Source organism: Scyliorhinus canicula, chromosome 8 (genome assembly GCF_902713615.1).
Source record: "Scyliorhinus canicula chromosome 8, sScyCan1.1, whole genome shotgun sequence".
NCBI classification, from domain to species: domain Eukaryota; kingdom Metazoa; phylum Chordata; class Chondrichthyes; order Carcharhiniformes; family Scyliorhinidae; genus Scyliorhinus; species Scyliorhinus canicula.
The window spans coordinates 66,084,346-66,111,886 of NC_052153.1; the positions used below are offsets into that span (position 1 = coordinate 66,084,346).

Here is a 27,541-nt window from a genome sequence, read left to right on the forward strand (position 1 = left end):
CTGAGTTTAAACATTCATCATTTACATAAGTGGAACGGGGAGGACTCTGCTACAGTACATAAGTGAGTGCAGCGTCTGCTCTGGAACATCAGAGGACATAATTTCTGTCCCAATAGTAGGAAAAGAACTGATAAAGCTGAACTGCCCGTCTGTAAATAATGAAGACAGTTCATTTTATTGTGATAATTTGTCTAATTTGTTCCATGTCAGGTCTTCCTGGGAACACTCGCCGAGGAGAGAAATCTCAATTTGCCTCGTCAGATGACATTAGCCTACTCGCCCATGGTCTGTACCTGCTCGGAAAAGGGCTGAAGGAGCACACGAACAAAATTAAGGGAGAGATGAATGCTGTTTTAGGACAGCTGAATGTTTACAATAGCTCCATCAATAATCTTGGCAGCCAGGTGAGGCTTATAAAAAGTGATGAAAAGGATCTACAAGGAAAGGCTCTCAAGCTGGAAATTGAGGATGAGGAGCTTCATAAAAGAATCATGGAGCTCAGAAATGAGCTAAGGAAAGCACTGCAGGACCAGCAGTCAGTTGCCAACAAGGTAGATTCCGTGGAAGGAAAGCGGGAGAGGATTCTGGAGAACTACGTGGAGAAAAACAAGTCTGCCGATGTCCCCTTTTACAGAGTAAGTCAGCACATCTTGAAGTACCATGAAATGCAATAAAATTGACAGTACTTATAAAGTTTAATGATTTGATAGATTTATGGTGATAACATGTGACTACTTAATGGCTCTTACAACAAGTTGCTGGAGGATTGGGTAACTCTCCCAGAGGAATTATTCACTTGGAAGTACCTAGAGCTACAAAATATCACTACAGATGTGGCACATTCTTGGAATAAAGTAGAAAATATTTGTCAGGTATTGTTAGACAGAGTTTTGTAGATTTTAAATTATCTTTGAAACAGGGCAGCACGGTGGCCCCTTAATTGAAAAAAAAAATGAATTGGGTACTCTAAATTTAAAGAAGAAAATTTCTTTGAAAATCTGCAAAACAATATGAGATTTACATCTGAGATTATGCTGGGACTGTAGCCAGGTGTGCTAATTTAGACAAAACAAACAGCAGAAAATTTGATTGGTTGGAAGGCATTTCTGTAAAGGAAGCCAACTAAATTTTCCTTCTGTTCAAACTTAAATAACAGAGGTAAATTGAGAGGTACACTCTTTAATTGGCACACTCTCCGATGCATCCAGCTTTATAGTATTCACTGCATCCAGGCACCTCAACGTATCAATGTGTCGATCCAGAATAGTCTCTATTATTTCGAATATCGGGCGGGATTCTCCGACCCCCTGCCAGGTCGGAGAATCGGCCAGGGGGCGGGGGGGGGGGGGGGGGGGGGGGGGGGGGGGGGGGGGGTGTGTGATGAGGCGGCGTGAACCCCGCCCCCGCCAGCTGACAAATTCTCCGGCGCCGGGGACTTGGAGGGGCTGGAATCGCGCCGCGGTGGCCACTAACAGCGGCCCCCCAGCGATTCTCCGGCCTGCGATGGGCCGAGTGGCCGCCCGTTTTCGGCGGGTCCCACCAGTGTATGTTACGACAGGTACTTGTCGGTGGGACCTGGCACCGTGGGCGGCCTCTGGGGTGCTCGGGGGGCGGGGTGGCGCAGGGGATCTGGCCCTGGGGGGTGCCCCCATGGTGGCCTGGCCTGCGATCGGAGCCCACTGATCCGCGGGCGGCCCTGTGCTGTGGGGGCACTCTATTCCTCCGTGCTGGCTGGTGTACCTGTCCACAATGGCCGGCATGGAGAAGAACACCCCGCGCGCATGCGCTGGGATGATGCCAGCACACGCTGGCGCTCCAGCGCATGTGCCAACTCGCGCCGGCCGGCGGAGGTCCTTCGGCACCAGTTGGCGCGGTACCAAGCCCCTTCAGCACCAGCTGGCGCAATGCAAACCACTCCGGCACCAGCCTAGCCCCTGAAGGTGCCGAGGATTCCGCACCTTTGGGGCGGCCCGACGCCGGAGTGATTCATGCCACTCCTTCGCGCCGGAGATGCCCGCCCCGCCGGTTTCCGAAGAATCCCGCCATAGTCTCCCTACTAAAAGTACAGAATAACCATATTTTTAAAAATAAATTTAGAGTACCCAATTATTTCTTTTCCAAATAAGGGGCAATTTAGTGTGGCCAATCCACCTAACCGGCACATCATTGGGTTGTGGGGGTGAACCCACGCAAACACAGGGAAAATGTGCAAACTCCACACGGACAGTGACCCAGTGCCGGGATCGAACATGGAACCTCAGCGCCGTAGTCCCAGTGCTAATCACAACGCCATGTGCACCCCTCAAAACAACCATATTAATGATGTAGATACAAGTCTAGAGTGTGTTATTAGTGATGTTAGTGGGAAAAAGCTGTGCACTGGCACAAGTAATAATCCACTTTAAAAAATGAAAGATTTTTACTGAAATAACGGACCCTGAAATGTGTTTGTTCACTGAAACAACAATAATTTTCACACTACTTACAGGTGTTGTTGAATAATCTGATCAACGTCTTGTCCAAATATTCCAGACGTTATGCCTAATGTAGATATTGCAGTTGCAGAGTCATTTTGTAATGAGGAATGGTAGCACAGTGGCTATGTTACTAAAGTAGTAATTCAGAGGTTTGGACACAAAACCAGGAGTCCCACCACAGCAGTTTCAGTTAAAAATAAATCCAGAATAAAAAGCCAGCATCAGTAATGGTGGCCACATCAATATCGGATCATTATAAAAACCCACATGGTCCATTAAAGCCCTTCCAGGAAGGAAATCTGCCATCCGTATACAGGTTGGTCTATATGTGCAACCCAATTGACCCTAAACTACCCTCTGAAATGACCTAGAAAACCACTCATTTAAGAGAATTTGTGATGGGCAATAAGTGCCAGCCTTGGCAGCAATGTCCACATCCACTAAATGAGATCAACAAAAATGCATGGGACCTATATGACTCTCCATGAGTTCTCTATTTTTCTCAAGTTAGCTATTGCTGCTCTTTTGCTAAATGCACATATTGCATTACCATTATCAATTCTTCACTGCTCAATTTTCTCTGGCATTACACATGGAGAATCAAGAAAAAAAAACCTCATAAAAATAAGTAGGATAAACGGCTGTGAGATCAACTGGATCCAGACAGTGGATTGAGAGATAAGGGAAGGGAGAGAGAATGGGGAGGAGGGGAAAGGAATGTAGAAGGGTCAAGGTGACTGAATGGAGAGATGATGAATAGGTAAGAGGAGAGTGGAAGGGAAATGGAGAGAGGCAGGAGAGGAGGACGATGTGGCTGGAGATTGGAGAATTACATCAGCTGGGATCATAACTGCACTGTAAATTCTATGATAACATGATTTCACATTCCATTTTAGGGTGAGAAGTGTGCGAACTCAAGCCTTGAACTGAACACAATTATAAGAGTATGAAGCCAAACTTGGCTGAAGTTAAATGGAAAATACGTTAAAAGATTAGACCATAGCGAAGCAATGATAGCCAGTTAAGGATTCTCAATATCCCGTTGAGTAAGAAAGACCGAGTGGGACGCACCATCAGTGCCTATTTAAGGATGGTATCGAATTAAAAGAAAAGATGCACAATGCAACAAAGTTTAGTAGTAGGCCAGAAGATTGGGAAATTTAGAAATCAGCGAAAGATGACTAAAATAAAGAGGGAGAAATTGGAGTGTGACAGAAAACTATCAAAAAATATAAAAACAGGCAGTAAATTCTTCTACACATATATAAAAATGAAACAGGTAGCAAAAGTGAACACTGCTCCCTTAGAGGGTGAGTGGTGAATTAATGGGAAACAAGGATATGCCAGGGACATTGAACAAGTATATTACATCATTCTTCACAGAAAGAGACACAAAAAGCACCCAAGTTGAAGTGAAGATCAAGGTGCAAGACGGAGTAAGGAACCTAAAACAATTATTGATGCGACCATCAATTCGCTCGAGACATGAGTAGAAGTAAACCGTGGCTTTAATCAACTTAGAACAGTGCCTGCCTGCGACTGAACCAATGCTGAGAACTGCCTGCAGGTCGACTGCTCTTTATACATCCATTCAAGGGGGAGGAGCCATGGGCAGAGCCCATACATACCCCACATGTTCCCCTATGGATAATGCCATCCAATGGCCCATAGGAGAAGCCCACAAGGGCAACAGTATAGCACAGATACAAATATACAAATACAAGTGCGACAGCACTGGTACAAATACACCGGTGGATTATTAGTATAATACATTCACCACAATTATCACTGGAGAAAATGTACAAGGAAAACTAATGGGACTAAATGCTAACTGGTCTCCTGGACCCAATGGCCTGCATCCTAGTGTCTGAAAGGAAGTAGGGCTTGATTCTCCGCAGCCCCCCGCCAAAATTGTGGCCAGCATGGGGGTGGAGAATCCACTTTCACGCCGTAATCGGGCCTGGCACCAGTCTGGCGATTCTCCGGGCCCCAGAAATCGGCATGACCGCGGAGTACACCGTGCGGCCGGGGGTCCATTGTCAGAGGCCCGCCCGATCCTCCACTCCCGACTGGCCAAGATCCCGACGGTGTTGAACTAACCACCTATTGTCGTTTGGGATGCTGGCGTGGCGGCTGCAGACTCAGTCCGCGGCCTCCCTGGTCAGGGGCGGGAAGATCAGAGGCCGGGGGAGGGGGCCTTATAAACGGCCGGGGATTAGATCTGCGCGGTTTCAGGCTCGGGCACGCGGCTGATCGGTGGTGGGGGGAGGGCTGGGGGAGGTCACCTTTCCTCCTTTCCCTGTGTGGCTCCGCAGTCAGAGTTCGCCATGGAGCTCGGTGCGGCTGCTGGAAGCCGCCGCCATGCGCATGCACGGACTCCGCACCGGAGGTGCGGGGACCCGTATCCGCAGCTAAAGCTGCGAGTTTTACTCTGGGTCCCTCCCTGCTAGCCTCCTGTAGGGCATTGAATTAGGTCAACTTTTTAAATAGGAATTTCGGGAGTAAAGCTCCACCATTTTTACGCCAGCATGGAGGACATAGTCTCATTTTGGGAGAATCCAGCCCATGGATGTATTGGTTGTATTCTTCCAAAATTCCCTAGATTCTGGAAAGGTCCCAACAGATTGGAAAACAACAAATGCAAAATGGCAGAAGCCTGCTCGCTACTCTATTACAGGGACCAGGTCGGGGGCAGGCAGTAAGGCAGTGAGCTAACCACCTGTTATATTTTATGTCCTCCCTGCCAAAAGCATACCCAGCCCAAAGAGTTGACACCTTCACGCCTGCAAATGCTCTTCTCACTACTTTGATTTAGTTTTTCATTGTGGTGAAGGCAATCCTATTCAAAACTTTCTCTGTTTCAGTTTGAATCATATTGAATCTTGGCTGTTACATACTGGCATGGTAACTCAACATTAAATAACTGGTGGTACAGACATGATACAACTCCCACACCATGAATTTAAAACATTATAGGTTGTGGATAGTGTTATAAGTTGATGTTTGTATATACATGTGGAACTGTGGTTGGCTAAAAAGAGCAACCTAAAATTGAATACAGTGACTCGGTGAAGTGTTAAAGAATAGCTGCCTGATGTAATTTGTGTGCAATAATGAACATTCAGTTATTGGTTACGAAGCTGTTCAAAGTTATCTATTGGTTTCTGAGGTTGCGTAATACCAGAGATCCATTATTCCATTATTTTGTCAGTTCACATACAATGTTTAACACAAATACTTGTCACAAAATGTTCCTTGGAATAATTCCAATGGGAATTATTTTATTTATCTGCAGCGTAAGTAGTTTTCATAAATTATACACTCAGCACCAACAGTATGAAGAAAACATTCAGGTTTTAGGTGATCAAACAATCCTTACTATTTTTATTTTTTCCTTGTCAAATTGCCATTGTCTGACTGTCTGTCTTGTTCTAGATATTATCTGTTGTCTGTTTGCCATGTCTTATTTTCAATTCTCTTGTAATTATTCAGCTTTACTTCAAGGCTCAGAATTAGAAATTAAAGGGATGAATCACTGATTCCAGCTGAACAGCTATATAGGGGCTGGTTTAGCTCAATGGGCTAAATCGCTGGCTTTTAAAGCAGACCAAGCAGGCCAGCAGCACGGTTCGATTCCCTTACCAGCCTCCACGGATAGGCGCCGGAATGTGGCGACTAGGGGCTTTTCACAGTAACTTCATTAAGCGATTTTCATTTCATTTCATATGAGGGCCAAAATAGTGTGCCAGAAAATGATAAGCTGTCCTTGGTGGATACTGCAAAGCCAGTTTGAGTCTTGCACAGAATGCTCTCAAAAGGGTTTGTCCTCAAATTTAAAAGGATGCTACCAGTTAAAAGTCAGTAGCTACATGTAGGAAAGCTATTAAAATGCTGAGAGGTTATTTGGAAGGGTTCAGCCTTTGACTGGAAAGAGGCAGTGACCAGCAATGATAAGTTGGAAAACTCATGTGGGAGCAGAAAGCAGAATTCTGTGAGCAAATGGTCTCAGGTGGAGGAGAAAGAAAGGCTGGAATTCTCCAACCGTTCATGCTGACAGGATTCTCTGGTCTCGCCAGCAGCGTACCCGCCTCACGGGTTTCCCGGTGGTGTGAGTGGCTCCAGTGGGAATTCTCATTGACAGCGGTAGGAGTAGAAATTCCTGCCTCCTGCAGACAGCACGCCGTCTCTCACCACTGAGAAACATGCGGCTGAGAAGCTGGTGAATCCCGCCCAAAGTGGCCTTTTTCTTAGAACTCTTAATGCAGACACTCCAGAGAGTAGCAGTGCATGATAGCTGGAAGAGGATGATGGAATTCAGGTTCAACATTGTTTACTGTACCTAGAGACACATGGGACCAGAGAATTGAATGGTCTTCTCCTGTTCCTATGCTCCTACATAGGAACAGAAAGGGAAACTAAACAGTCTTTTTTTCCTTTAAAATTTCGAGTACCCAATTATTTTTTTTCCAATTAAGAGGCAATTTAGCGTGGCCAATCCACCTAGCCTGCACATCTTTGGGTTGTGGGGGCGAAACCCACGCAGACACGGGAAGAATGTGCAAACTCCACACGGACAGTGACCCAGGGCCGGGATTCGAACCCGGGTCCTCAGCGTCGTAGGCAGCAATGCTAACCATTGCGCCACGTGCCACCCCGACAAAACAGTCTTTAAAGAATTTGGCAAAGTACGTCTACCCAACGGAATGATGTATCATGGAGATGGTATATGATTACATATCACAACATAGAACATAGAACAGTACAGCACAGAACAGGCCCTTCAGCCCTCAATGTTGTGACCAGCATTGTCCGAAACCAACATGTTGCTTATTTAATTCATTCATGGAATATGAAAATCGCTGGCAAAGCCAATATTTATTATCCATCACTAATTACCCTCAACTGGACTGCTTTGTCCAGGATGGTAGTGATTTGCATTGTGTTGATGTGGTTGCATGTCTGTACTTGACCATGCCAAGCCCTTATATAACCATACAGCTCTGTTGCTGCATCGCGGCAGTCTGCTTCAATACCTCACTGAGGTGAATACAAATACATATCCATTAACATTTTGAAAATATAAACCTCTTCTGTCATCATAGAAAATTTAATGCACTCGGTTTGAATGAATGTTGGACATGGTTACATCAACAAATTAAATTTGCTTCACAGTCAGCAACCGAGTTTCAAAACCAGCGCATAGATGAAGTTGTCGTATTGCTGAAGGCCCAGCAGCAACAGATTGATGAACAGAACCAACAGATTCAACTGCTGGTGAACAAGGTCTGTGCACCACCCTACCTCTGACTTGTATTTTCAGCGCACTGTTGTACCCTCGACAGCCGTTTCTGAGAGTTCTATGCTTAGTACAACAGATAATTCTCACAAGAAATATTTCATGCAGTCGTAACTGTAAATATTTGTGGAAGGGAAAAGGGAAATTAACTTGAGGGGGCTGTTTACATCACATTTTCATATGTTTAGTACAAGATGAGCAGAAGATTCCAGGCTTATGTCTGCAACATATTTCTAGCCATATGTAGACCAGGCGAGTAGGCAACAGGATTATGAATTATTTCAGAACTAAAACTGGCATTTGTGTAAACTTTCAACAATAATTTAGCTGAGCTTTGAATTAATAACATTGCTAAATTTGGTTATATTTGAGCTTACAACAAAAACTATGTGTCACATTTTACGGTGACATTTTGTCATGAGGCAAACCTTTTCCGGAGTCTCCTGTGCCCCTAATGACCATGGTACATTACTTTGCAACATACTGCTGCAGGGGATAGATATTCAAAGAGGCATTGGCCTAATGGAAGAAATTGTAAAAAATCTTTCGCAGTTGAGAAGGAATAGAGAGCTTTCTCATTTTGCGTTTTGTTTCTAAAAATGTCATAGGTAAGTGGTGCATTGTGCTGCAGTGCACCTTATTGTTCAATATTGAGGAACTTGCACTTTTGTTCGTAACATAAGGAATGTTCCAGAATACTTTACAAGGAGGATGTATGGAGCAAGAAAATACCAGGAGAGAAGAAAATATCAAGAGAGAAGACATTGTGGTGATCTGCATCACTGTAAATACACAAGGGGATAATGTAAATACATGTAGACTAGGAGACACTAGAGGGAGCACCAGAGACATGACACACAGACACTCAACCAATAGAACAGGTAGATAGAACACGACCAATGGCCATTTGCGATACACACTGAGGTGGCACCACCACAGGAGGGCATTACACCAACCCATATATAAAGGACACAACACACATGGGGCGAAATTCTCCCCTACCTGGCGGGACGGGGGTTCCTGGCGTTGCCTAGTGGTGCCAACCACTCCGGCGTCGGGCCTCCCCAAAGGTGCAGAATTCTGCACACCTTTAGTTGCTAGGTATGCGCCGGAGTGGCTCCCGCTCCGCCGACTGGCACCAATGGGCTTTGGCGCCACGCTGATCGGCGTAGAGGCTGGCCGAAAGGCCTTCGCCGGTCGGCGCGAGTCCGCGCATGCGCCGGAGTGTCAGTGGCCGCTGACGTCACCACCGGCGCATGCGCAGTGGAGGGGGTCTCTTGTGGAGGCCGTGGTTGCGGCGGAAGAAAATGACTGCCCCCCACGGCACAGGCCTACCGATCGGTGGGCCCCGATCGCGGGCCAGGCCACCGTGGGGCAGCCCACCCTGGGGTCCGATTGTCCCGCCCCCCCCCCCCCCCCCCCGGACCTCGGGGCCCGCTCGCGTCGCTTGCTCCCGCCGGCACAGAGGTGGTTCAAACCACGTCGGCGGGAGAGGCCTGATAGCGGCGGGACTTTGGCCCATCGCGGGCCGGAGAATCGCCGTGGGGGGCCCGCCGAGCGGCGCGGTGCGATTCCTGCTCGCGCCGATTCCCGGGTGGTGGAGAATTACGGCCACGGCGGGGGCGGGATATATGCCGGTCCTGGGCGATTCCCCGACCCTGCGGGAGGTCGGAGAATTCTGCCCATGATCTTCCTCTTTCCAGTGGAGACAGCCAGTGAGTAGAGACACAGGGTTGATTCAATATCACACCCACCACGTGGATTGTAGCAGACTGGTTAGTCAGTCTGAGTAGCTATAGAAGGAATAACAGTAGTGGCGAACCCAAGTAGGAGAATTGTAAATAGTTTAATAAACGTGTTGAAGTTATCTCCACGTCTGAACCTTCCTTTGTCAGAGAGCACATCAAGGAAGCCGCTTACGCTACGCCAAGAGCATAACAAGACAGACATGAAAACCGAAAGTCCGGATAGATATAGATTTTCAAAGGAAAAGAAAATAGCAGAACAAAATGGTTTGCCAAAGGATTTCAAGAAGCAGAAGTATAGGGCATGATCTAATGACCCTGCTGTGCCTAAATCTTGCAGGAGGCTCCTCGCGGGATTTACCCGGCTCGCCATGATTGCAAGATCTAATGGCATCTTGGAAGACGCCGTGATTGTGGGTATCCATATTTGGCAAATTTACATATTGAAGTGAGCAGCTAGTATCACTTTAATATGTACTCACCTGATCTACCCTTGTGGGATCCAATCCCTTCGCCTTGGGCACTGTTTAGCATTGGTCTCCACAAACGGGGATCAGGTGGAATGACATTTGGGGGATCCCCAGGAGATCTAGGGCTGTGCTCTGGGCAGGGTGGTGTCCTGGCACTCCTGATGCCACTTGGGCACACTGGCACTGCCAGTCGGGCAAGGGCAATGCCTGGGTGGGTAGCACAGTGGTTAGTACAGTTGCTTCACAGCTCCAGGGTCCCAAGTTCGATTCCGGCTTGGGTCACTGTCTGTGTGGAGTCTGCACATTCTCCCCATGCCTGTGTGGATTTCCTCCGGGTGCTCCGGTTTCCTCCCACAGTCCAAAGATGTGCAGGTTAGGTGGATTGGCCATGATAAATTGCCCTTAGTGCCCAAAAAAGTGGGGTTACTGGGTTATGGGGATAGGGTGGCGACGTGGGCTTAAGTAGGGTACTCTTTCCGAGAGTCGGTGCAGACTCGATGGGCCAAATGGCCTCCTTCTGCACTGTAAATTCCATGATTCTACATTTGTATGCACCAGGAATCAGGTGTGGGGGTGCGCTGCCCTTATTTGGTAGGGAGCTTGATGGTCCCCTTACAGGTGCATTGGGGGAGTCCAGGAGTCGTGTTGGGAAGTCTCAAGATCGGGCGCCACGATCTCTTCCTGCGAGTGGAGCTTTTCAGTGCAGGAAATGGGACCAAGTGCAGCCTCAGCAGGCGTTCCCCACTGAGGCCCCGAAAAGAGCCTCAACAGCGGGGTCTTTCCCGATGCTGTGAGTGCCGGGAAACACCTGGCTAAATGTGTTTGACATTCATTTCTGTTAGCTCGCGCCCATGGTGAATGTACGAATGGCCTCTGAAGGGAGCAGGGAGGGGTCTGAAGAATGAGCAATGAGACAAAGAAAGTGGACTGGAACGTACAGTTTAGGTGCTGTTGCGAAAAGAGTAAACAACATCAAAAGAAACAAGAAAGGGCAAACCAAATACTTATTCATGGGAACAATGGCCTTTAAAATAGCAACTTTTATTATTATGTTTAAAATACATACCGCCCACATTGTCGAGAATAGAGAATAAAAATCAAACAACTTTATTAGTTTGGAGGTTAGTTATTATTTCTATTTTGTTCAATAATCTTCAACAGAGAGCATAGATTTGATGTTCACTATATTCAAGATTATTAGAACATTGTCAACTGGACATTCAAAATAAATATTTTTAATAATAATCTTCTATTAACACTGCAATGAAGTTACTGTGAAAGTCCCCTAGTTGCCACACTCCAGCACCTGTTCAGGTACACAGAGGGAGAATTCAGAATGTTCAATTCACCTAACAAGCACATCTTTCGGGACTTGAGAGAGGAAACCGGAGCACCCGGAGGAAACCCACGCAGACACAGGGAGAATGTGCAGATTCCACACAGACAGTGACCCAAGCCGGGAATTGAACACGGGTCCCTGGTGCTGTGGAGCAACAGTGCTACCCACTGTACCATCGTGCCACCGATACTATGGAATGCTTACCATTTGTGTTAATGATGAAATATTGTTTCATCGTATTTCAATACAAGAATAATGCTTCATGTCAAATCAATGAAATATCATATTTACAAAACATATAGGGAAATGTGTGTTCAGATCAAATTACTGAGTTTATGAGACATCCTATTTTCGAAAAAACTGTCCAAATCACTATCATCACACTGAAACATTACTGTTGATGTCAGTTGTGTGTGCTTTTTGGTACTGGAAATGTTTCCAAATTCAGTCTGTAACATGTAACTGGATCAACAATGCAAACTTCAACTGTACTTAAAAAAAATGTCACTCTGTGGAAGTACACACCATTATAATTCACGTCTGAACACACTGTGCTTTTGCTATGATTCTTTTAGCCAAATAAATGTAATCAGTTCAATCCTAGAAATTTTACAAGCTTACCTGAAAATACTTTTGCCTAACAATTCCAGTAATTGCAGCAAACAAACCTTTTTCTCCACCTCTCAAAAGGCAAGTGATATAATGTATAAATCACATGCTGTAATAGTTGGATCCAATATAATTGATTTATAAGGAGATATTATTTTCCCTGAATGAAGATTTCAAATGCAGACTTAGACCCGAGAAAACACTTCAAGAAGGATGTGAAGGGAAGCAACAGCCTTGGTGATCAATGGAGTATCCAAAACGAAGCTTCATCTGACTGTAAGTACATGTTTGCAATCTTAATCCACCTGAAATTTATGAAATAGGAGCTGTCCTGAATATATTGTGGATAGCGGTTGAAATGGGCCTTATGTTGTTCAGCTGTGTGTGGGGAAAAGGAAAAATTGAGAATTATTTTTAACAATTCATTGGTGCTTCAACGCACTCCTGATCACAGAAATACTGTATTTACCACAGATTGGTGGCCCATCAGTCAAACAAAAAGGCACAAGAGCTAATCTATGCCTTTTTCATGAAAATGAATAATGAAAATTGAAAATCGCTTATCGCTCATTCAATGAAGTTACTGTGAAAAGCCCCTAGTCGCCACATTCTGGCGCCTGTCCGGGGAGGCCGGTACGGGAATCGAACCGTGCTGCTGGCCTGCTTGGTCTGCTTTAAAAGCCAGAGATTTAGCCTAGTGAGCTAAACCAGCCCCGTGACTCATGTAACTCCTACATCAACTTCAGAGAGATAATTGATCTGGGAGCAGTCCAAAGTTTGTCAGAGGAATAGGGTTGGAGACAACCAAAATAAATGTAACCAAAAGTAAAACGTTCACATTTAAAAAAAATTACTTTACTCAAGGAAGAAATGAAATGAAAAGAATATTTTTAATCAATGTCCATTTCTCTAAAGCAATATTCTGAAAGATGATGACTGCCACACAATGTAAAAAATATGCAGACATTTAGGTATGATAAGAGCACAGTCTAGGGGACTTGGACAGGTCAGAAATATTGCTGGGGTGTGGTGATACAACCACTGTATATATGTGTGCTTGCAGTAAGGGCGGTAGGTTAGCGCCACATGGGGATGATGCAAATATCTTTTCATGGCACAAGAATGAGTTGACAGCACCTGATAATATTGTATGATGCGAAATAAGCATTTCCTTTTGTAGTTTGATGCCAATATTAATATTGGCAATTAAACACGGATAGTCGGTGTGTATTAAAGTTTCAGTAATTTATTGGCCTGTAGCTTCCTGGCTCCCCAGTGTTGCATTTTGGGGGTATCGAATGATGCGCTGGGCAATCCCTCCAAGAATTTCCCATTAAGGGTTTACCCTCAATTGCCCAGAAGTGCTAAATTCCCCAGACCATTGCGTTGGGCTGGGAATAATCCTGACGAGCAGTGATTTAAATCGTTAATTTTGAATGATTCTGCCAGTTTTACCCCGATAGTCACTCTGAAAGAGTTAGAAGGAAAAAAAACTTCTAACTCCAGAGTAACTATTTCAACGCCCAGACTGAGCCTCGCATGGGAAACGCTGTGCGCACATGACCACCCCCCCACCTCCCATAGTGGCCACCATTCCGACCTTCCCTTCCCCACGTCCTGGTCCGATCCACCCGCCTACCCCTCCTCCCCCCTCCATTCCCGGTCCGGTCTGAACATCCCACCACACCCGACCATCCATTGCTGACCCCCCCCTCTCTCCCGACCCAATTCTCCCTATCCCCCAGCTGGCCCACCCCTTCCACCTTCTGTCTCCCTTCCCAGATTGTCTGAACCATTTCAGTTTGCAACTTTTTTTACTGCCATTAAGTTGTCCCTTTAAACACCTTTAAACAGCTCGACTAAAAAGGCACGTTCCTTTCTTCCCTGCTCCCTGTTACTCTTTGCTGATGCAGCTGGGGGTGTGCTTCGCTGCTCCTGTCTCACCCAGCCCGAGTGAGGAAGGTTGGGCAAGACGGAAGCTTTTGGAACTTCTGGAGATTGCCACTCTGGAAGTTACAGTCCAACGTTTCTGATGGACAATCCAGGGCTTTAATGCACCAGAACGAACACAAATTAAAAACATTTCAACTCAACTCTTATCTTTACAAGAAGTAACAACAGTGCTATTTCTCAGTCTCACTGCAGTAATATTTCACCAAATCAATATAATTGTCTGAGATTATACACTTAGATATTGGTGAATTAAAGGTCTGCTTCTTATTGGCTGAACAAAGAATTGTTTGAGCTATTACCTCATGACATGTTAAAGTAGAATTTGTCTATGGTTCTGGGCTTCAGAAATTATGATTCCAGGCAATGGGGAAATCCAACACTATGGCTCAGATTTTCACTCCCAGGTCGGGTGCATGGAAACTGACCTTTACAAATGGCCTTCCATAGTTTTGATTTTAATTCTGCGGGGTGGCGGTGAGAGAAGGTCAGATTAGAAGTTGGGCCTGTCGGAATGTGTCCGGAGGCTGCCGGATGCGGAGGGGGCAGGATGGAATCCACCGGGAGGTTCCCTCATCCTCTGTGCCACCTACATGGTTCTTTATAACCCCAATATCGGCTAACTCATGCCAACCCATGCTCCACACTCATCTCTGTCCTTATCCCCTCCATGCCAACTCACCTAGAATCCTTTGACAGTTCCAATGAGTTTATGCACTTTTTATGTGCAGGTTACGTTTATGTTTATATTTAACAATTACAGAAGGTGGCATACCTCTCTCAAAGGTGACCCGGGATCATATCCGAAGCAGTACCGTCCCTCTCCAAAGGGGTACTCTGGCTATCCAAATGAATTTACCAAGGTCAGGCTATCTCTTACCTGGCCTAATCTGCACACTCTAGGTTTCACAACCTTAGCCTGCCAACATCCCACCCTGGCCTTACTCCACTCATACCCTCATGAAAAATAGGAAGTGCACTGCTTGGGGGCTGGACTCAGGATTTCTGAGCTTCGCCACAAATGAGAGGCTCTCTTTCATGGCAAAAATCGGGACCTAAAACAATGTAGCTACAAATAAATAATTTATGGAACTCGTGTTAACAAAATCTTCCTCTTCAGTACCGATAAGCTTTTTATGTCACCCTGCCAGTCCAAAGATATCACATCACATTGTAAATGTAGTTTTATTTTATTTTTTAAAAATTCATTTATGGGATGTGGGCATCGCTGGTTAGGTCAGCAGTTATTGCCCATCCCTAATTGCCCTTCAAAAGGTGGTGGTGAGTTGTCTTCTTGAACTGCTGCAGTCCTTCAGGTGTAGGTATATCGACTGTGCTGTTAGGGTGGGAGTTCCAGGATGTTGCCCCAGCGACAGCAAAGGAACAGCTATATATTTCCAAGTCAGGGTAGTGAGTGACTTGGTGGGGATCCTCCAGGTGGTGGGGTTCCCAGCTTTCTGCTGCTCTTATCCTTCTAGATGGTAGTGGTCGTGGGTTTGAAAGGTGCTGTCTAAGCAACCTTGGCGAGTTCCTGCAGTGCATCTTGTAGATGGTGCACAAGGCTGCCACTGTTCATCGGTGGTGGAGGATTTGAATGTTTGTGGAAGGGGCAGCAATCAAGCAGGCTGCTTTGTCCTGTTCCAATTCCAATCATTATCTTGTAGCTCCAACAAATTCAGATATACCGCAAGGCATGGAAGATCATTGAGAAACAAAGCCAACTTTGAAAGCAGTTATATTTTTCTTACTGTAAACTTTTGGTCTTGAATTTTACAGCTTGTCCATTTGTCAAAAATGTAAAAATTGCAAGTTGTTTATTTTCTAACCTTTTAAGTTGGGGAGCAGCTGAGGATTTGCAAGCAATTGCCAATTTACAAGGAAACAATAATACTTTATTTTTAAAATATGTTCAGTCTGTCCCTAATTTTCCTCAGAAATTATCTTAAAAAGGCAGGCTAGGTTTCACAGACTTCACCTTTGCAGTAGAATAACATTTTTCATAACACAATATAATAGTATAATGCTGCTGTCCTTATCCGCATTATCGCAATATCCAAATTATCCCAATCCCCAAATTACCTGCGAACCCAATGAAAGATGCTCAAATAAAACACTGGGTAAGTTTATCCAAAATAATAGTTTGATAATATGAAGAAAGTATTTGCAATGAGAATCTCAGAATTTTGATCCCTATTGTACCTGGAATTAAATTCATAATTGGCATTGAGTTGCTCTGCAGTGATGTAAAAAATCCTTATTACATACAACCCATGACATGCCAAAAGGATAAAAGAGCCAAAAGCACATGAAATGGAAATAATTTTTAGAAGGATTAAGAGGATTAACTGAAAGGTGAAAGAGATATTTCAGGCTGAGGCCTGCATTAGACTTATTGTCAATCTCTCATGGGAACCATTTCTTCGTAGCTAATTAAAATTAAATGAAACATATGAATACTCTGAGAATATCAGAAATATATTTTGCAAACCGTGAGTCATTATGGCACAGGGGAGCCCATTTTGCCCAGTTGTGTAACATTTTTAGGAATTTTAACAGGTCATGCAAGTTCGGTCGGTCTCACTCTAGTTTTGTTTTGGGCAAGGAATGAATACAATTAAGTATACATCATATTTAAAGTGAACAAAACAGGAGTGATCTGACATTCAGCCAATGCCCGAGCAACCTGTTGTCAGTACGTTACTTAAGAAATCTGTTTAATTGACCTGAACTTCATCTGAACCTCATCAGCTGTCAGAGCTTGAAAATAGCTAAGCTCCCTTGGCATGCATTTAGTATTTAGTGGAGCAACAATTTACTTTTCTTAAAATAACTTTCACCATCTCTGAAAGATGTACACTGCTGCTGAAAAACATTTATTGTCTGGAAAAGCTTGATTTAAGGCATTCACTGTATTCACTGACAAATTATTTGTGTAATAAAGGAAGAAAAACACAAATAAGTGATAAGGAAAGTTCACCAAACTTGTCCATTCTGTAAATTTGGTGCGTCGTAGAATTAAATAAATTTAGAGTACCCAATTCAGTTTTTCCAATTAAGGGGCAATTTAGCGTGGCCAATTCACCTGTGCTGCACATCTTTGGGTTGTGGGGGCGACCACCCATCCAAACACAGGGAGAATGTGCAAACTCCACACGGGCAGTGACCCAGACCCGGGATCGAACCTGGGACCTCAGCGCCGTGAGGCAGCTGTGCTAACCACTGCGCCACCATGCTGCCAGTCGTAGAATTAATTTAATCTACTCAAGGACAGCAATCAACCAGTCACAGGGAAAATCTACAGGTAGGCAATGCTTTTCGAAATGTCTCCCTGGTCCTTGAAAAATGCCCTTGGACATCAGTCAAATCTTACAACCCATATTGTTCAATTTTTAGCAGGTACGGTCTTGGCTAGATCTATGGGTTCAGCAGCAAGTCATCAATCGAGCTATTAATAATCCAAGCTGTTTTGTACAACCCTCATATACAATAACTGGCAATGTTTTCAACTATTGGACAAAGAACTATTGCATCGTAAAAATCGGAAACCACAGATGGCTTGATATTGATGGAAAGGTGGCATCCTTCTGAGGATTGCAAGGATGGAAAAATGATTGTGGTATGGCTGGTCCAAGGAGATGTGTGGTAGGGTGTGCTGAATTAGGTTTTGGAAGGTGGATGCGAGCATGACCACATGACCAGGGCGTAACCTGTGCAGCAAAAATCCTGCACTGGTGTTTGTGTTGTAGTGTAGTATGGTGGTATGGCGTATATCATTAGTTGTACATCTTTGTTGTTAGTCTATAATTTTTTTAAAAATAGACATCTACATTTCAAAACTACTGGTTAAAGGCAAAATTAAACTGGACATTTTACATGCAATTTTCCTTATACATCATGAAGTTGTGTTATGGAAATCATGTCCATTCTTCACGGGAATACAATTTGAATACAGGGATCATTTTAATGAGGTCAGCCATGGCAATTAAAGGAATGAAATGCATTACTATAGAGTCATCATTAAATTTTAGATGCCCTATTGCACCAACGTGCGTCAGAGAGAAGAAAGCAGAAATGAAAAAAAGCTGTGCTTTTATCATCCGCTGTTCCAATTCCCACACTTAGTGATTTGGGTGACGAGGCACACTGGACAAGGTAACAGCATTAGTCCAAACAGATGTAAAAGAAGAATAGTGCTTGGACTACACATATCTCTGCATTGGCATCCTGGGGTTGAGACACAAATCCAGGTTTTTATTGTAGTTGATAATACAGACGGATCTGTGTGTTCATTTTATCTCTGAACTTTTAAATGAGGATGAACTCTGCTACCTCCACCACTCACTGTATTGATAGGTGGATGTAGGTGATGTATAGACGGATATGATGTGTTGCCATATATATGTTTGCCACAAAAAATGAACAATGACAGGAAAAATCTTCAAATCATTTGCCATGAACTTCCCCCAATTTGTATTTGGGGAGTATTGTATTCCAGCTAATTGAATCTGTTTAAATGCTCTTTAACAGATGTGATTCGTCAATGACAATTAAGGTTTATTCCTTCTATCTTCCAGCTGACTGTGATCAGATTTTCAAGAGGGGTGAAAGAACTAGTGGAATTTATAGCATTCAGCCAAAAGGATCCCAGCTATTGCAAACATATTGCCAAATGACTGCAGGTCAGTTTGAACAGTTTTCTTCTGGATCTGTTAAGCTTCTACATGAGAGCTGAGAGTCCTGTACTTGATTTCATCTCATGTTACAATTCTTAAATGTAACAATTGAAGAGCCGAATGTCAATGTAATCAAAGAACTGGCATTACTGGTGGGGATTATTTGTGCTTCAACATTTTAGTGTCAGCTCCTTCTGAAGGCCATATTAATAAGCATTCTTCAAAGAGCTGCTGTGAACAATTATCCTGCCATGTCTGGCCTCAGATTAATCCACTCTCATTCTCTCTTCTGTGCCCTCAAATAGAATCTGGTTGGACTGTAATTCAGCGGCGATATAATGGCACTTTGGATTTTGATCGGTCCTGGCTAGAATATATAACTGGATTTGGGGACCTTCATGGTAAGAATCTGGCACAGGATATGTTGGATAATGCTGTACTATCAGCACCATATGAAAATTAATCAATAGTCAGGAGGGGAAAATATACTTACTACTAAATTACAATTTTGCATCAGATATTGTATGTTGAGTGATAATAAAGCAAATCTAAAAGGTTATTAACCTGAAAAGCTAATTGTATCTCTCCACAGATGCTGCCCAACTTGCTGAGTATTTTGTGTTTTTATTTCAGATTTTCAGCATCTGAAGTATTTTATTTTTGTCCCAATTAATAACATTTATTGTTTCTGGTATTGTTCAATATTGATGAATGTAATAAATCTTCATCATCTGCAATATCATGAGAAGACTCTTCGTTCTTGGTATCCACAGAAGCAAGTTTGAAATGTCAGAAGATTGTCTTTTGTTATTTTGGCTGGAATTCTCCAGCTGTTGGGAATTACTCTTCCCGCGGTCAGAGCACCTCCATCTGCGGTTTCCGGGAGGTGTGGGGTGGGTTTCAATGGGAAACTCCATTGGCAAGTGGTGGGTGTAACAGAATGCCACCGAACAGCATGCCGCTAAGAAACACGCAGTTGGTGGGCCAGAGAATCCCTCCCTTTATCTCGGTTTTAGCGACATTAAGATCAAAGATTGAAGATCCTATCAAAAAAGCTGGCACTGTAGTTAATATTGCAAACATTGACTTTTTCAACAGGATTGATTTTATGTGTTTCCGAGCAGTTTGTTTCTTTTTTTAAAAAAAAATTGTTCTAGATGTATTTAAAGTAAATTTGTATAACATAAATGAGATATTAAGGCAAAACCTTACTTTTCCTCCAACTTCAAATCAACTATCTCTTTTCTGTTTAGGTGAATTCTGGTTAGGTTTGGAAAGTTTCTATCAAGTTGCTCACCGGGCCAAATATATTTTGCGCATTGAACTGGAGGATTGGAAGAACGACACACGGTATATTGAGTATACATTTAAGATAGGCGGCAAGGACAACAACTACACCCTGCAAATCGGTCAGGTTTTGTCTGGAGACCTCTCGTCAGCCATGAGTGACTGTAAAGCGCTTCCTTTTTCCACCAGCGATCGAGACAATGATCTTCACACTGTTATTAACTGTGCTGAGCAACATTCAGGTATGATGCTGTTAATTATAAACAGCAGATCCATTCTCTCACTTGTCGCAGAAGGTCCACAAGTTCAATACCTAAAGAACTTATTTAATGGGATGTGAGCATCACTGTCAAGGCTAGCATTATTGCACATCCCCAAATGCCCTGAAATGTTGTGAGCCACCTTCTTTAACTGCTTCAGTACATCTGGTGTAGATGAACCCACAACGCTGTTAGGGTGCAAGTTCCAGGATTTTGGCCGAGCAATAGTGAAGGAGTCTGTCTTTCTAGGTAGAGGTCGCAGGTTTGGAAGATGCTGTCTCAGGAGTCTTAATGAGTTGCTGCAATGCATCTTGTAGATGTTACTGCTGCCACTCATTGTTATTGGTGGAGGGAGTGAGTGCTGAAGGTGCTGGATGGGGTGTTGATCAAACTGGCTACTTTAAACTGGATTTTGTTGAGCTTCTTGCGTTTTGCTGACACTGCACCCACCCAGTCAAGTCTAAAGCACTCCACCACATTCCTGACTGGTGTCTTGTAGATGGTCAACTGGCTTTGGGGATTCAGCAGTTGAGTTATTCGCCACAGATTTCCCAGCCTCGGACCTGATGTCCAGTTCAGATTTTGGGTTCAATGGTAACCCTCAGGAGATTTAGTGATGGTATACTATTTAATAATAATATATTCATGGTTATTCATCTTGCTCCTCGCCTGAGGTGTGGTGATCCTCAGGTTAAATCACCTCTCCATCTTAAAGGGGAAGCAGCCTACGGTCATCTGGGACTAGTCAATTTTACCTTTTACTGTTGAATGTCAAGGGGAGATGGTTAGATTGTCTTGTTGGAGATGATCGATGCCTGGCACTTGTGTGGCCGAATGTTACTTGGCACTTGTGAGGGGACTGTGATGTGGTGGTAATGTCACTGGACTAGTTATCCAGAGGCCCAGGCGATGCTTTGCACGTATACAGTTCACATCATCCAGAGCATCTGGTGGAATTTATATCCAATGAGTTAATAAACTGGAACTAACAGCTGTTCTCAGTCATGCTGACCATGAAACTAGTTTGATTTTCGTAAAACAATACCCCCCTGATTCACTAATATCCTGCAGGAAAGGACCTACCATCCTTACTCAGTGTCTTAAATCCAACTCCAGACCCACAGCCAATGGCCTAGCAAGCCAGTCAGTTGTGCCAAACCACTACTGAAAAAAATGTTTCCTACGTTACAGCACGGTAGCATAGTGGTTAGCATTATGGCTTTACAGCGCCAGGATCCCAGGTTCGATTCCCGGCTTGGTTCACTGTCTGTGCGGTGTCTGCACGTTCTCCCCGTGTCTGCGTGGGTTTCCTCTGGGTGCTCCGGTTTCCTCCCACAAGTCCCAAAAGATGTACTATTAGGTCATTTTGACATTCTGAATTCTCCCTCAAGTGTACCCGAACAGGTGCCGGGATGTGGCGACTCGGGGCTTTTCACAGTAACATCATTGCAGTGTTAATGGAAGCCTACTTGTGACAATGAAGATTATCAGTGACTACAGTTCAAAAGTATTAATTATCTGTAAAGTTCTTTGGCGGTCTTGCATCCCTACCTCGGAGTCAGAAGCTCCGGGTTTGAGTCCCTTCCAGGATGGCCAAGGAAAGTGCACTCATAACACGGCCAACAGGTTGAGTAGTACCTGCAAAATTCTTCCAACACACCAATTGCAGCGGGAAGAACGAGACACTCTCCCCTTAAGCTACAAGCCTCTGGCACTAGGCTAGCTGTTCCATGTAAAACTCATTATGGAATCAGATGAAAGTCTGCCTTGTACACCACAACAAAAGGTCTTTGGGACGTCCTGCAAATCTTTCTTTATATGGAATGTACGTGCTAGCACTTGTACATTCGGAAGGAGAAAAGGGGTAAAATAACAGGGGAACAAAACAAAATCCGCTGGTGAACAAACCTGTCATATAATCAGCAAATGGAAGCAGTTTCTTAGTTTTGTGTTCTGCCTATTTGACTGAGTAACTTGCAGGATTATATCAACAGTTAAATGATTTATTGGAAAAGAAGAAAATACATGGAGTAATTGGGAGAAAAAAATAGCTGATTTTTGTTGTGGGTATTTCAAAGGGCAAAGGAGATTTCAGCTTTTGTGACTCCAGATAGTATGTACCAATTCAAAGTTATGCCATTTGGCATGAAAAACGCCCCAGCCACATTTCAACGCTTAACTAACAAAGTCGTTTCAGGATTACCCAATTGTGCGGTATACATTGACGATCTGGTCATTTTCAGCCAGACATGGACAGAACATTTAAAGCATCTGATGGAGTTATTCGATTGACTTCAGGAGGCGGGTTTGGTGATAAACCTAACCAAAAGTGAATTTGGACAAGCCCAAATCGCTTTCCTTGGCCATACAAATGGACAGGGTCGAATGGTCACACGGGATGTGAAGACGACAGTTATTGAGGAGTTTCCAATACCCTCGACACAACGGGAAATAATGCAATTTTTTGACATGAGTGTATCTGATCAAACATTTGTGAAAAATGTTTGTAGCGTGGTTGCTCCACTGATTGACTTGCTGATGAAACGTCGAAAATTTCAGTGGACAGCGGAGTTTCAACAGGTATTTGACTGCCTGAAAGCTGTGATAACCAATGCTCCTGTGTTGGAGAATTACAAGGGAATCTGTCATCAGATTGAACTAAAGTATCTGACTTTAAAGAGACATGCCAAGGCATAGAGAAATGGATGGATCGTGCAGAGACCTTCTTGTCCAAAGAATTCCAGTTGGAGGAAGAAGAACAAAAAGAAAATGGACGATATTATTACACTGGTTTGCGTGTGTTGTTTTTTGAAACGAAAAAGTATATTTACTGTGCATTTCTTGAAGGATAGTGAGAAGGTCAAAAATGAAACCATCTTGAAGTTGATGGATTATTTTTTTTTCTTGGGGGGAGGTGTCATGAGAATATCACTTTAAGAAATGTTTGGCTGCTCATGTTGCTGCAGTGATGTCAGAGTGTGGGTGGAGCTGAGCTCTGGCTCTGCTTTTTAGTTTTCACTTTGAGAAAAGCTTGGGTTTTCTCTGTGTTTTCTTGGTTTTGTTTCAGTGTTGGAGCTGAAGCCAGACAAAGCAGGTGTACTGTTGTTCTCTCTGCCATGAAAAGCTTATCCCTTGATCATTTGGTGAATTCAGAATTATAAATGGTCTCAGTAGTGAATGTAAACCTGATGTGATTCTGTTAAAAGGTATTTCTTTTGTCTCCTGGACGTTGTTTGGGAATTTATTAAGGATTACCTAGTGTTGTATTCTTTGGTGGTTGTATTTGAATTAATGGTTGCTAAGATGTTCACTGTATGTTTTAAAAAGGTTAACTTGAGTTCATAGAATAAACATTGTTTTGGTTTAAAAAATACTTTTCCATTTCCGCTGTACCACACCTGTAGAGTGGGCCGTGTGCTCCCCATACCACAATCTATTAAAAGTTGTGGGTCAGGTGAACTCCATGACACACTTACATGATAAACCCTGGCCCATAAAAAAGCCTCTTCTTGAATAATGTAATAAATATCTGAATTTTAGGTCTTCCACTCACTCTGCATGTTGTAATTGTACACCCACCAGGCATGCCCAACATACAAGGATTCCATTCCTCTGTTGTGTCTGGTACACAATTCTATAAATTCTATATCTGCAGAGTAGTTAGGAAATCAAATAGATACAGATATTGATCAGTGACTCAACCTGCTCTTTGATTTAATAAAAGTGGAATATCATACCATGAGGCTTCTATTTTGTATCCATGAACACATGCAGTAGCTAAAATTCAAAGTAGTTAACTAAACTGTTTTAGCAGGTTTCATGCTCTTCCCCAGTATGTACTAGGGAAAAATATAGACTGCAACAATCACAATTTTGACTGCTTTAGTGAAGCATCATGCTGTGACTGATTAAATCAACTGGCTAACAGAGTGGTGAATTGATTATTCAGAGCTGAAAATGGTTTATAAAACTGAAATTCCAGGCAATGTTTTCTCATGATCATCCACTTCATACTAAGTGGTATTATCTTCATAACATCTGCTATCATGCAGGCAAGATTACATCAACAAGCTGAATGAATTTTACTTATTGGTTTCAATCCATTAAGGGATAGTGAACTCTCATTACTGCTCACTCCCCCACAGCTGTTGTTTATAATTTTCCATCATATTTAATTAATTTATTTCATAAGTTACAAATTAAGTTACCCTTGACAGCCCTAGATTCAGAGATATGGGCGACACAGTAGCACAGTGGTCAGCACTGTTGCTTCACAGCGCCAGGGAACCAGGTTCGATTCCCGGTTTGGGTCACTGTCTGTGCGGAGTCTGCACATTCTCCCTGTGTCTGCAGGGGTTTCCTCTGGGTGCTCCACTTTCCTCCCACAAGTCCCGAAAGACATGCTGTTAGGTCATTTGGATATTCTGAACGGTGTACCCGAACAGGTGCTGGAATGTGGTGACTAGGGGCTTTTCATAGTAACTTCATTGCGATGTTAATCTAAGCCTACTTGTGACAATAAAGATTATTAAAATATTAAAAGAGTGGCCAAGTGGCAAGTTTCTTAACTGCCTCAAATGCGAGAGAACAAATGGGAAATATAATTAAACTGAATTTCCAAAATATAAGTGTGACTTTTGAAAATGCTCCACATGGATTTAGAAATTATGTAATGTGGAGGAGGGTAAAGTGTTTCCTGACAATCTAATGGAGTGAGAGGAATTTCTGAAAATTTTGACCAACTTTTGGCTTGGATAAGAATGGCAACCATCCAACTCATAAACACCGTGCGTGTTTGTAAATATTTGGATGGATAGATATTTATGCTGTTATTACTTGACAAAGTTTCGCTGCAAACTGAAATTAGAACGTCATCTTTCTCATTATAGGTGGCTGGTGGTTTAGTGCATGTGGAGAAGCAAATCTGAATGGAAAATATCTTCGATCCAGAATCAGTAGAAGGCCAGATCGGAAGAAAGGCATTTTCTGGAAGACTTGGAAAGGCAATTACTACTCTTTTAAATCCACACAACTAATGGTCAGACCTATGGAGATTGCGAATTAAGAAAACGTGCTGAATATCTGTGAACTCGAGAGCGATGAATTCAAGCAGCTGGACCAAAGTTTACATTCCCAGAGCGGCATTTTATTGCAGCTATCAGCACGACTAATTTCACATGATAATTTGTCATTAGAACTGGAAAACCAGTGTTTCACGTCGTATGTTTCTGTGCCTTGTCTGTATTTATTTGCATTGAAACATCTTAACAATTGTATAAAACAGCACCCAGTGTATTGCAGAGCCAAAGTTTCCACTTAAGAGTCTCTGATGCTGAGGAGAAAATTTCAAGCAACATTTCCCATAACTGAATTACAAAGGCACTGGTCATAACTTTGGAACAACTGGTGGACCCATTCCAGGGGTAACCAAGCTGGAATCATTTTGAGGCCTCAATCATAATGGCAGTTGTGATCTGCATATGACAAATGGGCATATCCCGCTTGCTAGATTCAGGCTAGGCAGGCCAAAAACCATTGGATAGGCCAAAACTAAGTCCAGGAGGAGCGTTATGATTTTGGGGAAGCCCAGACTGGGCAATGGCTCAGATTCTTTTTGTGGGACCTGGACATGGAATCCATCTCCTATTTGCCCCACAAAAAATCATTTTAAAAACTTACCTTTCCAGGCTCTTGTCACCTTTAAATCACCTACAAAACTGGTAATAGAAACATAGAAAATAGGAGAAGGAATAGGCCATTCGGATTTTTGAGCCAGCTTCGCCATTCAATATCATGGCTAATCCTCGATATGAACGTCGATTCTCCTCCCATCCTCCCATCTCTCCTCCTGCTCTCTCCTCCCATCCCTTGACCCCCTTGGTCCAGAAATCTAGTTCCCACCCCCCACCCCCAAAAACCCTGCACCCAGTAACATCTAAAATGCATGACACATGCTCCAATGAATTCTGTCCCACAATGGCAATTGGAGCTCCATAAGCAGATGCTTCAGTCCCTCAGTGATGGACCTCTCTGAGGGCAGGTCAAGTTGGTAAGTGTGCCAACCTCATTTTTGAAGCTATTACTGCCAATTTCACAACTTCAAATCAACCTCATAGGTATCCCAATGTTAAGTGCCTATTTGTCAAAAATTGTTTTGTCGACAATTTTTAAAATGTGGCAGTCTCCTGATGGCTTAATTGACAAGGCAACAGCAGAGTGCAGAAGTGAACTACATGGACCAAGAAGGTTCTGCATTTTATCCCCAAGATATCTGGGGCGCGATTCTCCGCTCCCCACGCCGGGTGGGAGAATCGCGGGAGGGCCGGCGACTAACGACACGCCCCCCTGGCGCCCCCCCCCCGCTCGGAAGAATCACCGCTCGCTGTTTTTCACGGCGACCGCCGATTCTCCGGCCCGGATGGGCCGAGCGGCCTGCCATTCCCGACCAGTTCACGACGGCGGCAACCACGCCTGGTCGCTGCCGTTGTGAACATGGGCGCCAAAGTGCCGTTTGAAGCTTGGGGGGGGCGGAGAGGGGAGTGAGCACCACGGCCGTGCTCGGGAGGGGACTGGCCCGCGATCGGTGCCCACCGATCGTCAGGCCAGCGTCTCAAAGCGACGCACTCTTTCCCCTCCGCCGCCCCACAAGATCAAGCTGCCACGTTTTGCGGGGCAGCGGAGGGGAAGACGGCAACCGTGCATGCGCGGGTTTGAGCCGTCATCTGTCGTGACATCAGCCGCGCATGCGCGGGTTGGAGCCGGCCAACCTGCGCATGCGCGGCTGACGTCACTTAGGCGCCGCCGTTGCGTCATTCTCGGCGCGCCGCCTTGACGCAAGCGGGTGGGGGTGTATAAGGTGAGAGGAGCGGCCTCTGAGGCCGTCGTGAAACTCGGTCGAGTTCACGACGGCCTTCCCGATTTATCGCGGAAGCGGAGAATTCCGCCCCTTGTCTCTCGCAGGATGGTGTTGGGGGCTCCGATCAGCTAATAAAGATATATTTCTAACAATAGGCATCTCTAGGTTTATTGTAAATAATAACACTTATTATGAACTAATTGGTTTGCCTCGGTTCAGTAGTATTTTGAGGGTGGTGATGTTAAGGGAGGAAAATCTCCACTGATATATTTTATCTGAAAGTTTAAGGAAGCTCCATGCTGAGACTAAAGTTTCACAGAATGATACAGCTCAAAAAGTGTTTTGTCCCAATTAAAAAAATATATACACAAAAGTGTTAGCACTCTATAGAACAAACTGCATTGTCGCTTTCTAAAGATCTGACAGTTAACCCCTTTATTATCCTGCCGTAGTGCTGAAACTGTTATAAAAGAACACATCCAACAACATGACAAACAGCATCACACCGGAAAACAGTTTGTTCTTATAATAGTGATGATGAACATAGCGGGTGAGATTTTAACCCCTCAAAATTCCACT

The 27,541-nt window shown here is 44.0% G+C and overlaps 2 protein-coding genes across 3 annotated transcripts in view; one reads left to right on the forward strand and one right to left on the reverse strand.

Annotated features, from left to right (window-relative positions):
- Positions 1–27,541, reverse strand: part of dock8 (dedicator of cytokinesis 8) — a 368,411-nt gene that overhangs the window by 171,901 nt on the left and 168,969 nt on the right. The window lies entirely within an intron of this gene.
- LOC119970298 (angiopoietin-related protein 3-like) lies at positions 82–26,448 on the forward strand. Its single transcript, XM_038804692.1, has 7 exons — positions 82–635; positions 7,650–7,760; positions 12,107–12,212; positions 18,461–18,565; positions 18,865–18,960; positions 19,813–20,088; positions 24,996–26,448. Exons 1-7 carry the CDS (start codon positions 159–161, stop codon positions 25,169–25,171), a joined length of 1,347 nt encoding a protein of 448 aa, XP_038660620.1. The 5' UTR covers positions 82–158; the 3' UTR covers positions 25,172–26,448.

Bases quoted from the DNA above. Each gene is read 5' to 3' on its own strand.
- LOC119970298 (XM_038804692.1), top strand. From the start codon at position 159: ATGAAGACAGTTCATTTTATTGTGATAATTTGTCTAATTTGTTCCATG. The intron at 636-7,649 runs GTAAGTCAGCAC...TTTGCTTCACAG, and splicing joins CCGATGTCCCCTTTTACAGA to TCAGCAACCGAGTTTCAAAA. The intron at 12,213-18,460 runs GTAAGTACATGT...TCTATCTTCCAG, and splicing joins AAACGAAGCTTCATCTGACT to CTGACTGTGATCAGATTTTC.